The sequence below is a fragment of the Talaromyces stipitatus genome, genomic scaffold, assembly GCF_000003125.1.
Source record: "Talaromyces stipitatus ATCC 10500 scf_1105507295549 genomic scaffold, whole genome shotgun sequence".
Taxonomy (NCBI): Eukaryota; Fungi; Ascomycota; class Eurotiomycetes; order Eurotiales; family Trichocomaceae; genus Talaromyces; species Talaromyces stipitatus.
In genome coordinates this window covers 1,646,561-1,661,296 of record NW_002990117.1, presented here as the reverse complement: position 1 = coordinate 1,661,296, position 14,736 = coordinate 1,646,561, and the positions used below count along the sequence as shown (strand labels likewise).

The window sequence follows — 14,736 nt, the reverse complement described above, 5'->3', positions numbered from 1 at the left end:
CTTGCTAGGAGTCTGAGATGCTCATCCAATCGAGAAGTACTATGGGAAGCAAAACCCAACCATGGGAGTTACCGGACTTTGGACAGTAGTCCAACCCTGTGCCCGCCCCGTCAAACTCGAAACACTAAACCGCAAACGACTCGCCGTCGACGCGTCGATATGGATATACCAGTTCCTCAAAGCCGTCCGAGACAAAGAAGGTAATGCGCTCAGAAACGCCCATGTCGTGGGGTTTTTTCGTCGAATATGTAAACTCTTGTTCTTCGGGATTAAGCCCGTGTTTGTGTTCGATGGCGGCGCCCCGATTCTCAAACGGCAGACTATCGCGGCAAGAAAGAAGAGGCGCGAGGGGAGAAGAGAGGATGCGGTGAGAACGGCTGGGAAGTTGTTGGCGATACAGCTTCAAAGACGGGCGGAGGAAGAACAGGCAAAGCGCACGGCCGATGAACATGATGTTGAAGAACAGGAGCCGCTGGGAGAACCTAATTATGTCGACGAAATCCTCATGACGCCGCAGGAGAGGAGACGGAACCGGAAATTTCGAAAACAGGATCAGTATCATTTACCTGATCTCGAGACCGGTTTGGATCAAATGGGAGCACCGGATGATCCTCGAATTATGTCCCAGGAGGAGTTGGAAGAATACGCACGACAGTTTCATAACGGCGAGGATATTAACATGTATGATTTCTCAAAGATTGACTTTGACAGCCCATTCTTTATGAGTTTGCCGGCGACCGATCGCTACAATATCCTTAATGCAGCGCGTATTCGCAGCCGTCTGCGAATGGGTTACTCTAAAGAACAGCTTGATTCCATGTTTCCTGATAGAATGGCATTTTCAAAATTTCAGATTGAGCGTGTCAAAGAACGAAATGATCTCACTCAAAGGCTGATGAATCTCAATGGTATGAATGGGGCAGATGTTGCTTTTGATTTCACTTCTGGAAGAAGAATTGCAGGAGAACGTGGGAAGGAATACGTTTTGGTCAAAAATCCCGACGTTGAAGGTGGATGGGCGCTTGGAGTCGTGGGCAACAAAGAAGGCACGGCTATCGATCGTCCAATCGATGTTGATAAGTACGGTCTACCTGATGTCCTGCCAGGGAAGGATGACGAGGATGATGATGATGATGATGCCTTTGAAGATGTGCCCATCGAAGGCTTGAATAGGCTTCCTAGATTACCTTTTCTTCAGAAAGGCGTGTTTGATGAGGCTGTTCGGCGACAAGCAACAGAGACTATGAACCGAAGGAATTCTACAGCACGGCGTCACGCTGTTGATCGGGAAGAAGAAGACGAGGATGCGTTGTTTTTCTCGGCGCCCGGAGACACCGACGATCTGTTCGTGGATAATGAGGATGAGGATCTCCAGAAAGCGATAGCTATGTCTCTAGAACCGCACCAGGATGAAGCAAGTACCTTTCCGTTGGAAGACAGTCTCAAAGCAGTCCAAGCTCCCCATTTCGAACATGAGGGCACTCCTGAAAGCGGTGATGACATGGACTTCACCGCGGCTTTGGCACGATCTAAACAATCTCAAGCAGAGCCTAAACTCAAGTCTGCCAGGCCAGAAGTTGCGCCTGAATACAAGTTCAGTGGACCATTACCATTTGAGTCGTTGAAAATCAATAAACGAGCAAAGGAAGAATTACCCGAACCTACACTTGACGATGAGGCTGGAGGCTTTGAGAAGCAGGCAGAAAGCAAGCAAAGCAAAGCGAAAAAGCAAGCCGCTGCTCTTCCGCCGTGGTTCAGCAAAGAAGATGGAATCAAGCAAGATTTCATCGCTGATGAAAGTGAAGAGGAGGCTGAAAAAAAAACCTACGATGATGTTATTTATAATCACGCAGAAGACGTGAAACAGCGTCTGTCACCGAATATCATTGATGTCGACGAGTTGCCGGACACTAAGGAGGTTATCGATCTGGACTCTGATACCGAAGTACCGAAAGAACAAGTTCGGACTGTAGATGCTGAACCAATCACGGAAGAGAATCCTGTTTTGATGAATGATATTGCTGAAGATGTTCGAGCGAATCCTCCAAACCCGCCTGTTGATGTTACGGTACCTCATGTGCCTCCCAGAGGTCATTCGGTAGCGGATGCTGCCTCCGAGAAGGTAGTTTCTGACTGGGAGCCTACTGATGATGAGCGGGAGACATTGCAGGCAGATCATGCTTCCGCAGCCGATCAGCCGACGACAAAACCAAAGTCACCTTCCCCAGAGTTTGAAGATGTGCCATCACCGTCTAATGTAGAAGAAGTTGACAAGTCAGCGCCGCTGGTATATGAACATGATGCCGCACTTTTCGAAGAGCAAGACCATACTGCAGTCGGCAATGACGACTACTCCGATCCGGAAGAGGAGGATCTAATGCTACAGCTAGCAGCCGAAACAGAAGAACATGCGCGTTTTGTGTCTGAGTTTAATAACAAGACACAGGTCGAGAATGCACGAGACTTTGAACAAGAATTGAAACAACTACGAAATCAGCAAAGGAAAGACCGAAGAGATGCGGACGAAGTGTCTCAGATTATGGTCTCGGAGTGTCAACAACTACTCCGTCTGTTTGGCCTACCATATATTACTGCACCTATGGAAGCGGAGGCACAATGTGCTGAGCTGGTGTCTTTGGGACTAGTGGACGGGATTGTTACGGATGACAGCGACACATTCCTCTTTGGAGGCACTCGAGTCTACAAGAACATGTTCAATCAGAGCAAGTTTGTAGAATGTTTTCTGTCGAGCGACTTGGAAAAGGAATATGCGTTGGATCGAATCAAACTTATTCAGTTCGCTCATCTGCTCGGGAGCGATTACACAGAAGGTATCCCCGGAGTGGGCCCTGTCACTGCTCTCGAGATCATCACCGAGTTTACCAACCTCGAAGAATTCCGTGACTGGTGGATGCAGGTGCAGATGGGCATGGAGATACCAAACGACCCTCATCAACGATTCCGCAAGAAATTCAAGAAAATGGCGACCAAGATATTCCTCCCCCCATCGTTTCCCGATCGACACATCGATGAGGCGTATTTACATCCCGCAGTCGACAACGACCCGTCCGAGTTTCAATGGGGTGTTCCAGACCTTAATGGCTTACGGAGTTTCCTAATGGCGACTATTGGATGGTCTCAAGAACGCACCGATGAAGTTTTAGTTCCTGTGATTCGCGACATGAATAAACGAGAGCAAGAAGGCACGCAGTCAAATATCACGCGATTCATGAGCGGCACACAGGGCGCGGGCGCGTTTGCGCCGCGAGTCCGGGGCGAGGGGAAGAGTCGGATGGATAAAGCATTTGGGCGATTGCGAGTTGAAGCCGAGAGTCGCAAACGGGGCGCCTCCGGTGCAAATACTACTGAACCGGCGCAAACTGACGAAGATTCTGGATCTACGCGAAAGAGACGCAAGAAGAAGGAGAAGAGCCAGAAAGATACCTAAGTGATTGATGCCGCAATATGTACATAGATATATGATGATACGATAATGGACGCATGGGTCCTGAAGATCGGCGTTCTCCCACCGCATAGTACGTGGAGGGATCATACGTAGTCCTCGATATGAGATCGCAACGCAAACTCAATCGAGCTGCCGCAAGGGGGAATAAAGTAGACGATCATTTCTACTTCAGATTGTTCTAGTTGCCAATTCAGGAAGGCGGAAGCATGGACAAATCCCGAAAGGGGAAGGAGGCTGTGCAGGTTGTTGTGGCTTGCCGATTGCGAACGATATCGATGACGTCGACCAGCTTGTGGATGGTTTAAGTTAACTAAGTTAACTTACTCGAGCCATACTGGGTGATGACGTAATCAGTTGAACGTTTTGTGTCTTTAAGCACTACAGAGTGATAGTTTAGTTATAGTGATGGCCATGATAAGAATTGATAGATTGTAGACTGAATGTACGGAGGTACATCAAAGATCAAAGATTATAGTATACATAATACTTATGCGCCAATGTGGAGAGAGTCCGAGAGACAGCTCCATTCTGATCGTCTGGGGATTCCACCGAGTTTGTGCCAATAATAATACGCATTGATCATGAAATTGCTGTTGGAGATACGTACGTAGTAGACTTCTCTACTATGCATATAACTCAGTACGGAGTACGTAGTAACTAAGCTAGGAGGTAGCAGTAAATAAGCAGCGAATGCCGTGGCTGACTACAGCCAATCAGCATCTAGCGCAGGGCGAACGACGTCACCGCTGACAGAGCTCGGATGTTTATAACAACCACACATCCTGACAGAAATAATTAATTTCTATCAACTATCGCAGTCAATTCTCCTAGGACAACGAGAATTACATCCATCCTCCGCCTGACTTTGCTGTGTTGTGTCTGCCTTACTGTAAGTATTCCGCTACCGCCGCTTTTCCCCTTCTGAAACTGGCTGTTCTCAGCTGTCTCCTACACCATTTCCGTCGCTGCCCGCCTGTGACTAAGTCACCTTCACGTCACCCTCAAAATTCTATTCTGCCCAAGCTATTCTGTCGAAGAATTAATCGTCCTACAACAATCAATCTTGGGAATACTGTGATCTCTGACACCACCAGGAAAACAGACCCGGTGCTTCCTTATATCTCGGCCATCATGCATCGCACCTACTCTATGCGCCAGTCGCGAGCACCGACTGCCTCGCAAATCGAGAATCCTCCCCCACCGCCATCCAGCACCAAGTCCGGTCGATTGTTCGGTCGCAACAACTTTGGTGAGTCGATTCAACTATTGCTACGTTTCGCTTATACCGATATCGATCGATCGCATTGAAATTACTCAAATACAAACAGACACTTGCTAACAATGGTCCGTATAGGCCATGCTTTCCGCAAAAACGCCGCGGGTGCCTTTGGCCCTGACCTGGCCAAGAAGCTCTCTCAGCTCGTGAAGATGGAGAAGAATGTTATGAGGAGTATGGAACAGGTCGGTCGCGAGAGGATGGAGGTTGCTGTACGTTTGGTGCTCTTGGCCGATTGGACTGGAATACTGATTTGACTAGCAACAACTCTCAATCTGGGGCGAAGCTGGCGACGACGATGTTTCGGACGTCACCGATAAGCTCGGCGTGTTGATTTATGAGATTGGTGAATTGGAGGATCAATTCGTCGACCGATACGATCAGTACCGTCTTACGATTAAGAGTATTCGAAATATTGAAGCTTCCGTGCAGCCTAGCCGAGACCGTACGTTTTTTCTTTTCTTTTTTTTTTTGGTCTATCTCCTATGGGTTGTTGAAACATACTAAAGACGTACAGGCAAACAGAAGATTACCGATGAAATCGCAAAACTCAAGTACAAGGACCCCAACTCACCCCGAATTGTCGTTCTCGAGCAGGAATTGGTCCGTGCCGAAGCCGAGTCCTTGGTCGCCGAAGCACAGTTGTCAAATATTACTCGTGAAAAGTTGAAGGCTGCGTTCACCTACCAATTCGATGCGCTCCGCGAACACTGCGAGAAGATTGCCATTATCGCCGGATACGGAAAGCATCTACTCGAATTGATCGACGACACCCCCGTCACACCAGGAGAAACTCGCCAGGCCTACGACGGCTACGAGGCCAGCAAAGCCATCATTCAGGATTGTGAGGACGCGCTCACGAATTGGGTCAGTTCTACCGCTGCTGTTCGCTCAAACTTGTCCACACGATCACGTACATTGTCTCAGCGACGACGAAACAATATCAAACGTCATACTGAGGATGCGGAAGAACTAAAGGATCATGACTCCTGGGTCCCCGCTGACCAACACGCTGGTTATCATGAAGACGATGTGAGTGAAGACGGCATCGTCGAAGATGACGGCAGTATTGCCCACAGCGGTGCAAACGGAGAAGTCCGTGGACGAGCTGAAGAGCGCGAACCTGTTGCTGCTTAATCTCTCTCTCTCTCTCTCTCTCGTTTCCAACCAAAAGCAACAGAATAATTACTCATTAGTCCTGTCTATACCTGCGATCTACAAAGTTTCCCCCTTTCCTATTCTTTTCTGGGTTGATGCGATGTGAAGGAGTTGCCATCAACACCGGAAGGCGTTTTGGACCTATCAACTTTTTTTTATGTAGTATTTCTTTTTTTTTTCTTTCTCTCTCTTTGTTGACTTGACGAAATAATGCTTTTGTTTGTACTCGTGGGCGCTGACAGACAGATTGTTGATCATGTACGGTCTGATTGTAGGACGATTATCTTGTCTGGTCCGGCTGGTTGCCCATTGCTTTGTGGTTATTTGCTTCTCGTTTCAGTTTATTAATTATTAATATGAGAAGTTACGAGTCGTCTGATTCTAGTATTCGGGTGTATAACACTTCCCCCCTCCCCCTCCAAATCATGGAATAAGATGTGGTTCTTGAAGAGCAGATAAAATGAGATGGCCCTGATCCGACGACAGTCGATATTCGACAAACCATTATGATTCTAGCAATCAACAAATTCGTAACGGTCGTATAGTAACAAACGAAACAAGAAAAATAGACCCCTGAAAACATAATCCTTGTTGACGACACAGCAATGCAACTCCCATTCCTTCCATTTAGTCACGAGACAGAACAAGACTAAAGAAAAAACAATTGAGTATGATAGAAGGAGAAGAAACTAATGATCATCATCAGTCCCCACGCCAACAGTCGGTTTCGGTTTGATCGGTTTCCTGGCAGACAAAGTATGCGAATCCGACTTCTTGGAAGACGAAACCTGCGTCAAAGTCGACGACGAAGTCGACGAGACACTCGAGTCTTGTTGATTCTGTTGCTGTTGCTCCAACTTTTCAATATCAGCCGGCTGCAACGCCGCCAGTCTCGACAGCAAATTTTCATTCTTCTCCGTTAGCAAGTTTTTCAACCACCTGTTCTCCATCTCCAACTGCGTCACGCGCGCTTCAAGCGAAGCTTTTACCTCTGTCGCTTCCTGCACCGCACGCTCCAGCGCTTGTTCGCGCTGTTTCTTCTTTACGCGGAACCGCGCACTGGCAGCTGTATTTCGGCGTCGTTTATCTTCTTCTATTGCCAGTCGGTTCTGTTCCTCGATACTCAGGGCGCGTGCTAGGCGTTCTCCGGGCGGGATTGTGCTGTATTTATTGTTGCCGATTTGCCCGTTTGGTGGGCTTATGGAGGAGGATATGTCGGATGGGGTACGGTCTCCTCCGCCGCCGGCTCCAGGTGCCGGATGACCGCCACGTGGATAGCCACTATCTTCGACGGAATAGGAGTTTCCCGGGTAGAGGGAGTTGGCCATGTAGGGGACATCGTGGTCTGGGGCGTGATAGTTGATGTGTTTGTCTCCTGGTAGATGTCAGTGTATCGTCCAGTCTTAGCAAGCGTTGGCATATGTTCAAGAAGAGGATAAGAGATGGAACAAGAAATTGATTTATTCACTCAGTAGCATACATTGCAGCCCCATTCAAAAGGGGCAAATAAATGCTATACTATAGCAAAATAGCAAAATAGCAAAATAGCAAAATAGCAAGATGGGAAGATGGGAAGATAGGGAGCAACAAACCATGATGATAAGGATATCCACGCATAGCTGGATCTATCCGGTCGTCGTCAATACTATCGTACGAGCTCACTGATAAACCCCCTAGACCCTCAGTCTGGTCATATTCCACGGCCGGTACGCTTCCCAACGGATACCGCTGAGACTCGGTATCGGTATCAAATGAATAATGTCGTCTTTCAGGTCCAACACCACCAGCTGGGAAGTGTTGGGCAGGCGGTCCTGAGGTCGCTTGTTGCGGCGGTGGAAGCTGCCCGGCTGGTGCCAGGAAATTGAAATGCTGAAGCCGGACAGAGCTGAGATTAGCTTGGGAAGTGGTAATTGGCGGTGGATGAAGCTGCTGCGGCTGCTGCTTTGGTTGATGATCCTCAGCCATGATGATGGACAGGAAACAAGAAAAAGAAAGTTTCCGTCTGTGGAAATCGAATGAGGGAGGAAGCTCTTCTATTCTATTGTCAAGAAGCTAGTTTGTGGGATTCTGGCACGAGACACTCTTCTCCAAACGCGGCAAGAGCGAGTAATCACGTTATTCCCCGGCCGTCTGTCGACATGTATATGTTGTATACAACCCCGTCGATCCAATGATCACGACACCATACCGGTTTTCTAACAAAAGAGGGGACGTTGTCAGCCTGTGTCAGCAAATCAATCAGGTAGACTAGGGTCCCTGAACCGCGAAAAAGAGAGTGAAAAACAGAGGAAAAGACGAAAAAGAGGAAAAGTGATGCTGAACAGCTCGCGTCCATTCATCTCGCTCGTAGCCTCCAGCCATGCCGTTTTGGGCGGATTGTTAATGAGATGGGGAAATGTCGTGATCCCGGGTCATCTACAGCCAACCAGCGTGCGCGATCTAACCTTATCTTACCGTATCCAACCGGTATCGATATTACCGTCTATGTAATTTTGTCATGTACCTCGATGTACCTTATATTCAGGGTCGTATCTATTCAATCCGTTAGCTAATTAATTGCTTACAATACGACCTCAATTCGTACTCAATTATCCATCTATGGCTGCGTTGGCCTGCGCCAATATATCAGCGACATCTTCAACCGACCTCCCCCTTTCTCGTCTCCCAATCTTTTCCTGCCCCAACACCGTCTCCTCAGCAACTCGTCTATATACCTCTGCAAAGGAATCAAAGACATTCCCTCCAAGACTACCCCAATGGCCCTCTGTATCAAACGCCTCACCTATAGACCGCATCTCCTCAACCCATCGATACGCCTTGGGTGACATCCCCACGACTCCTGCAGCAGCCAATGCGCCTGTTTTTGGGGAGTAGTCCTCCAGATGCTGTAAAAGATGAGCCAGGACGCCCTCGGTTTGCGCGGTTGTGAACGACAACAACGACAAAGCTGTTAGTCCCTTGGTGAGTGATGCAAAGGAGAGTTTGAGCGCTGACGCGGAACCAATCTTGGTTCCGACGAGTGTCATGTTTAGTGTCGATTGTAGTAGTGTATGGAAGGAAGATGGAAGATCGTCCACAGGGCCGGAGAGGACGATACTAGGCTTCTTCCATTTTTGATCGATCTCGTCGTACGATGGAGGTCCGCCTATGATACCTCCATCTATAAACTGGACAATCGTTTCTCCTGTCGCAGAAGGCATGGAAAATAAATCGTCAATCTCCCGCATAAGTCGAGGAGAAGACGCATTCAGATCGAAAAAGTACACTTTCTCCGAAGCACCATGCTGTTGAGCCTTCCTCTTGGAGAGCGTATCCGGTAAGTTCAACGCTTCCAGGATCCGTCGCGCCGTCGCCAGGGAGTCCCGCGGCGGCACAATGGAGAGAATGTAATCGGATTGAATAACTAGGTCTTGGTCTGTAGGCAGTGCTTCTATGGAGGCTGCTTGGATGCGATCTAGCGTATCTTGACTGGATGGCATCAACAAAAAGGTTTAACTCGGAAATCGTGTATCAGGATAAATACCTCCTCCCAGTTCCAACTGTAACGACACGGTACGAATTCGCGTTTAGTAAACGTGCAATTCCCACTCCCATGTCCCCTATTGAGAGGATACCCACTGTCACCGTCATGTCTGAAATTTTGCGCAACGAGACTTTTAAAAGTTGTGTCGTTTTTGTAACAGTCAAACGGATTATGTTGTGGGCAAGAGTTACACATCGTCTGATTGTTGAAGAATATGCGGGTCAATATATAAGCTAAGCGGCTATTTACATAATGTACTACGACCACACCTTGCAGTACGATGCACGACCTGATAAGATGGCCTTTCGTGTCTTGCCTTTCCTATTTGGGTAGTTGAACAAGAATAGCCCTAATCGTTGCAATTGTGCCGATAAACCCTGGGAGGTCAAAACACACTTTCTATTAAACGCTAATTTTACTACAGAGAACCTGGGTATAAGTTATAACAAACAGAAGGTCTCTCGGTATGTAGGTGTAAATTGTCGTTATAGCCCAGCTACTGATCATTCGTGTTTTCGATGTTGCTTTCCAGCGAGATATGTGTTTTGGTCGTGTTGGATGTCACCACACACGGTGCCTCATGCACCTACTCTGAGCACACTCGATTGTTCTCAACTTCCGGGGTCGGTCCAATCCCTCAACCCTTTGCAGGTAGAACTCAGCCGCGGAAATCATATCCGACCTTTGATACAGTGCACAAGAATACTAATGCAACGTACTGGATTCGTTCCTCTGATATCTCCCGGCGAAACTTCGTATGGGGAACAGGGTACCGATGACACAGACTCTGGCACTCGATACGGAGCTGCAATGTGCACAGCTTCGGATCAGAATATGAAATAGATCCAACATGAGTGGTGACCGAGGCCGCCGTCACATGGAGATGTCTCAAACACCAGCCTGATAGTTCCTACGCGAGAAAGTTATTTGGGATTGAGTTCAAGATGACTGAGGGCATAAGTGGATGCCTTGTGGCCTGGCTTGGGTTTGTAGGCCTCTGTCTCTATCCCAATTTGCATCTTTCCCCTGTTCTTCTTCTCTTCTCTCTCACTCCTATCACCAACTTCCCTCATCCCACCTCTCACCTGCCTTTCTTCCAGTACCTACTATCATCCCAAACATCATCGAGAGAAGGCCACCTATTCTCTATTACTCTGATTTAACTCTTCCTTGACTGTCCTCACCCTGTATTCTCACTTGCCCTCTCGCCTCCACTCAGTCTCCATCGATATTGACTAGTACCCGTTGTTTCCCTTCACTTTCAGAGCTTTCCTGTCAGCTTACATTTGATCTATTTGATCAACGCACTCTTCTGAAAAAAATGGCTACGCGTCCTCGACTGGTAGCACTCAATATGAAGCATCGAAGGCCTCAACACAGTTGGACGCAGGAGGAAAGGCTGCTTCTGTGTTGTGCAAAACGATTCTTTGATCTCAGAAACAAAGATATCACGAAGATCTTCAACTATCTCTATAACCCAAAGATTCGTGCGGAGGGCTTCACTAATGGATTGCCTACATCAACGCTCACAACTCAGTGGGCAGATATGCAGCGCCGATCCCATAAAGATTGGCACGCGGTTCATACGAATGTCAGCTTTGCCCAAGGACCGTTGGTCTTTCAGGAAATCATCGAAAAGATAAGACATGCTTGCCGTGTCCTTGGAATTGGTCTTGTGGCAAGGGCAATAGATCTCATTGTGCATCCTCAACAACCCATCCATCGACGTGTGTCTCAAATGATCACTCAAACAGGCGACTCGACAAACAGCAATGAAAGGCCTAGGATGGCTCATAATACCATCTTGCACCCTCCCGTTGTTGATCAAGACAGAGAACCAACACCAATGCCACAAACCCAAGCGTCTCGAGCACCCCAAGCTCCAACAGATACAACGTCGAACAATCAAGTCTCAACACAAGCAATATCACGAATCAGGTCTTACACATTGGGTAACAGAAATGAGCAAGCAGTTCGATGCGGTCAGGTGCCAAATATACTGTGGCGCTTCTCCAATGACGAGTCAATGGGGATCAACCACCGCTCTGGTTACGTTGCCAACACCTTTATCGGTGACCTTGGCAATATCCCAACTCCCGAAGAAAGGGCTCAAGAATTTCCCACCTGGGTGGAAATTCATGCCAGACCAAGAAAAATCCCATCGCCGTTCATATCGACATCGACTGATCCTCTGGTTGCTGTCCATCGAGCACTCACTCGAGATAAAAATGCTTTCGTTTCCATCATTGATGCCACTCAGATCAAATCCCAAAACATATTCTATATGAAAGACTTAATGCAGCAGTACAACATTTATACACCGAGCTATCGCGGCGCGAAGGAGTATGTTGTCTGGGGTTCGATATGTCGACCGGCCATTGTTACGTCCGTCAGAGCCGATGAACTTCTCCAGATAGCGGAGGAAAATGCAGACATTAAAGCAGCACTCCAGCTAGACATCATCTCCAGCTCCCCGAATTGCAAGTCTCAACTTTATAATCGGCTGAGATTAAAGACCTTCGATAGTGATCTCGCCGTTGGTCGAACGATTGGTACGTTCCTTCGTCTTATCCGGCTACCAAACGACTATCTAGACGATGTTGCGAATTCTCTGAACACCTCATGGTCGTTCACAACGTCAGGGGATACTTCAGAATTTTGCCGTGGAGTCCATCAAGGTTTCCAGGCAACGCCAGCACCCCCAGATGAATTCCTGGAAACAGCGTCTCTCATTCAGGATACAGTTATGCAAGACCACGATGAAAGTACGTCGGATAGCAGTAACCACCAAATCACTCATGATATTGACATCCGGGATTACGTTATAGTCGATCATCCCCAGCAGGAGAACGTTGGGACCAGTCAGGCGTTCCAAACAGAAGTTCGCGAGCCGATGGACAGGCTGAGCATCCACGACGATACTGAGGAGCTCACGCATAATCAACCTTATGGAGACGTTCTCTCGTTACCTATTGCAACAGCGACTGCGGTACGAACGATATCACTATTCAACCCAGACTCCGAATCACTGATCATGGTTCCTAATACCCAACGATCTACACCTGTTCTAGAGTCCATTGAGTCCGCGGAGCCGCTTTTGGCACAAAAGGAAGAAGAGGAAGAGGAAGAGGAAGAGGAAGATGAAGTCAAACCGCCAATTGTGTCCAGAACTCTCACGCCTACTCCCAATATCTCATCGGAAGCTGTTCCCAATACCTCGACTCAGAGCCACGCTCGAGCTCCTAGTGAGAGCAGTGAATCCACTATCGGCCCCCAGACCCCATCAAGCAATCGATTTTCAATGGAGCGCTCGCGTATCGACCGGGTGCTAAATTATGACTGGCAGTCCTTCTGGGACTACCTACATAATGTTCCTAACCAGTGACGAGAGGGGTCAAGTCGCTCAGTCAGATGACAAGCACCGCTGCGGAGAGTGCCATGAGGAGGATATCGAGGGAAGGAAAGAGAAAAAGAAGATATGCCTCTGATCGTCTCCATGTACTTGTACTTGTTTCTGTGGTTTGTCTGCTTGCGAAAATCTCTCAAAGAGACCGGATCAAAAAGTTTTTATATGTTTGCTACAGTTCTCCCTCTTGATTCCCCTTATTGATAATTTGAGCAGGTCTCAATTTATCCACTGATGAAACAAGTCATGTAGTGTCTTCTCGAAGACCATCGCTTCTCAATTTTCTTTTCTTGGCCTAGCAATCCTGTCAGTGTATGCATTGTTCGAATGCAAAAAGATCAATTTCGACCATGAAACGTTTCCCAAAAGTATTCCGCAGTAGCACGATCTAAGACTACAGTAATTAACAAAGACGGAGAGAAGAGATGAACAACGAACGTTTAATTCACTGTTTAATGCATAGATAAGAGGTTATTTACTCCATACCAACCAGATGATCAATCGCAGGCTGGAGAACATATCTCCTCGGGGAAAGAGAAAAACACACAATAAGGCTCGCCTGTGTCCATTCATACAATGACGAAAATGGGAATTCTATTTTGTTTTCGTAACCAAGCTATGCGATGAAGAAGCGAGATATCATTTCAAACTTCCCCCGCATTTCCAGCCTTTCCTTTGATTCTCTTTTCGATGTTCCCTTCTTTTTTTCCCCCATTGTTTCCTTAACATTGATGGTCGTAAAAAAAGATTCCCACAAAAAATTCATTACACCGCAATTGTTTGGAATGAAAAAATTTTTAGAACTTGCTGAAAGACTTAACAGCCTTGCCAGTGCGGGGAAGCACACGGAGGACGTTGAATCGGACCTGTGGATTGTCAATGTCAGCATATTCACCGTTGGTTGATTTCGAATGTCGTTCATGGAAGATAACACATACAGTCTTGCTGAGAGGACGGCACTGGCCAACGGTGACCTGGTCACCTTCTTCAACACGGAAAGCGGGGGAAACGTGAGCGGCCAGGTTCTTGTGGCGCTTCTCGTAACGGTCGTACTTGGGGACGTAGTGGAGGTATTCACGGCGGATGATGAGAGTACGGTGCATCTTGGTGGACACAACGGTGCCGGTCAAGATACGACCACGGATGGAGACGAGACCAGTGAAGGGGCACTTCTTGTCTGTAGGGATTCCAGTCAGTATTCAATACATCCTTAAGCCGACGTGAATTATATGTTGAGTTGGCGGGTCCAAGAAATCTTGAATATCTGCTTCCAACGCAAATCGAGTACTTCGAGAAAGTAGACGGCGGTTTTTGCGTAGACGCAAGTTTTCATCTTTTTCCAAGACCTTCGATATCTCTCAATCTCATCCATTCCCTTGCGTAGACCACAGATTCAAGACTCCTTTTCACCATTTTGCACTCCCATTCTCGCACGCGAAAATCTTCAAGAAGTCAATCCATACCAATGTAGGTACCCTCAATGGCGTTCTTGGGGGTACGGAATCCAAGACCAACGTCCTTGTACCATCTTCGGCCACCCTTTCCAACTCTCTTGCTCTTAGCCTTGGTCTTGGTGTTGGCGAAAATGTGAGGCTGCTTCTGGAAAGCGCGCTCAGACTGGACGGTCAACTCGGTCGCCATGTTTGCGATATATTCAGTCCGACACACTGCAGATTGAAGGGTGTTGTCGAGCTGGGTGGTGAGTGGTCGTCGGTCGCGAGGAATGATCGAAATTGAAGAAGACTTTTGTGCGGAGCCCAGACGGTTTGCCTTTTCGGATATTCACTGTGGGAAAGTGTGCGATTGGTGAGCTAGACCTAATACAGACTAGCGTAGTTCGGCTAGGGTTTTTAGCCTTTTTGGGAGTTTGTTTATATCAGAGCGCGGGCCTCCGAAAGCGGTGAGAC

General features: G+C 47.7%; 6 protein-coding genes across 6 annotated transcripts, besides 3 other annotated features; 3 read left to right on the top strand and 3 right to left on the bottom strand.

Moving 5' to 3' along the window:
* Window positions 1-61: 61 nt before the first annotated feature.
* TSTA_014750 (DNA excision repair protein Rad2) lies at window positions 62-3,909 on the top strand (the record flags this gene model as incomplete). The annotated part of the gene is made up of 1 exon (XM_002483572.1): window positions 62-3,909. One exon carries the CDS (start codon window positions 62-64, stop codon window positions 3,446-3,448), a length of 3,387 nt encoding a protein of 1,128 aa, XP_002483617.1. The 3' UTR covers window positions 3,449-3,909.
* Window positions 1,112-1,139: a microsatellite.
* A 688-nt stretch (window positions 3,910-4,597) lies between the features above and the next one.
* TSTA_014740 (cell wall integrity signaling protein Lsp1/Pil1, putative) lies at window positions 4,598-6,396 on the top strand (the record flags this gene model as incomplete). The annotated part of the gene is made up of 4 exons (XM_002483571.1): window positions 4,598-4,715; window positions 4,821-4,954; window positions 5,004-5,187; window positions 5,260-6,396. The coding sequence occupies 4 exons, from the start codon at window positions 4,598-4,600 to the stop codon at window positions 5,877-5,879; spliced, it is 1,056 nt and encodes a 351-aa protein (XP_002483616.1). The 3' UTR covers window positions 5,880-6,396.
* On the bottom strand, window positions 5,260-8,158 carry TSTA_014730 (bZIP transcription factor, putative). The gene is made up of 2 exons (XM_002483570.1): window positions 7,493-8,158; window positions 5,260-7,275 (listed from the first exon to the last, which is right to left on the bottom strand). The coding sequence occupies exons 1-2, from the start codon at window positions 7,863-7,865 to the stop codon at window positions 6,590-6,592; spliced, it is 1,059 nt and encodes a 352-aa protein (XP_002483615.1). The 5' UTR covers window positions 7,866-8,158; the 3' UTR covers window positions 5,260-6,589.
* Window positions 5,880-5,901: a microsatellite.
* Window positions 8,159-8,394: 236 nt separating the features above from the next.
* Window positions 8,395-9,530, bottom strand: TSTA_014720 (uncharacterized protein; the record flags this gene model as incomplete). The annotated part of the gene is made up of 3 exons (XM_002483569.1): window positions 8,395-8,432; window positions 8,485-9,368; window positions 9,424-9,530. The coding sequence occupies 2 exons, from the start codon at window positions 9,528-9,530 to the stop codon at window positions 8,489-8,491; spliced, it is 987 nt and encodes a 328-aa protein (XP_002483614.1). The 3' UTR covers window positions 8,395-8,432; window positions 8,485-8,488.
* Window positions 9,531-10,744: 1,214 nt separating this feature from the next.
* On the top strand, window positions 10,745-12,808 carry TSTA_014710 (uncharacterized protein; the record flags this gene model as incomplete). Its single annotated transcript, XM_002483568.1, has 2 exons — window positions 10,745-11,150; window positions 11,178-12,808. 2 exons carry the CDS (start codon window positions 10,745-10,747, stop codon window positions 12,806-12,808), a joined length of 2,037 nt encoding a protein of 678 aa, XP_002483613.1.
* Window positions 12,528-12,569: a sequence feature (CT-rich).
* A 446-nt stretch (window positions 12,809-13,254) lies between the features above and the next one.
* Window positions 13,255-14,592, bottom strand: TSTA_014700 (40S ribosomal protein S11). The gene is made up of 3 exons (XM_002483567.1): window positions 14,293-14,592; window positions 13,768-14,006; window positions 13,255-13,695 (listed from the first exon to the last, which is right to left on the bottom strand). The coding sequence occupies exons 1-3, from the start codon at window positions 14,468-14,470 to the stop codon at window positions 13,627-13,629; spliced, it is 486 nt and encodes a 161-aa protein (XP_002483612.1). The 5' UTR covers window positions 14,471-14,592; the 3' UTR covers window positions 13,255-13,626.
* Window positions 14,593-14,736: the final 144 nt, after the last annotated feature.

What these genes read in the sequence shown, in the direction of transcription:
- TSTA_014730 (XM_002483570.1), bottom strand. Translation starts at nt 7,865, where the DNA reads ATGGCTGAGGATCATCAACCAAAGCAGCAGCCGCAGCAGCTTCATCCA. An exon ending in TGGATATCCTTATCATCATG is followed by an intron (nt 7,276 to 7,492) that starts GTTTGTTGCTCC and finishes GACATCTACCAG; the next exon opens with GAGACAAACACATCAACTAT.
- TSTA_014700 (XM_002483567.1), bottom strand. Translation starts at nt 14,470, where the DNA reads ATGGCGACCGAGTTGACCGTCCAGTCTGAGCGCGCTTTCCAGAAGCAG. An exon ending in CATTGAGGGTACCTACATTG is followed by an intron (nt 14,007 to 14,292) that starts GTATGGATTGAC and finishes GAATCCCTACAG; the next exon opens with ACAAGAAGTGCCCCTTCACT. An exon ending in GCCGTCCTCTCAGCAAGACT is followed by an intron (nt 13,696 to 13,767) that starts GTATGTGTTATC and finishes GACAATCCACAG; the next exon opens with GTCCGATTCAACGTCCTCCG.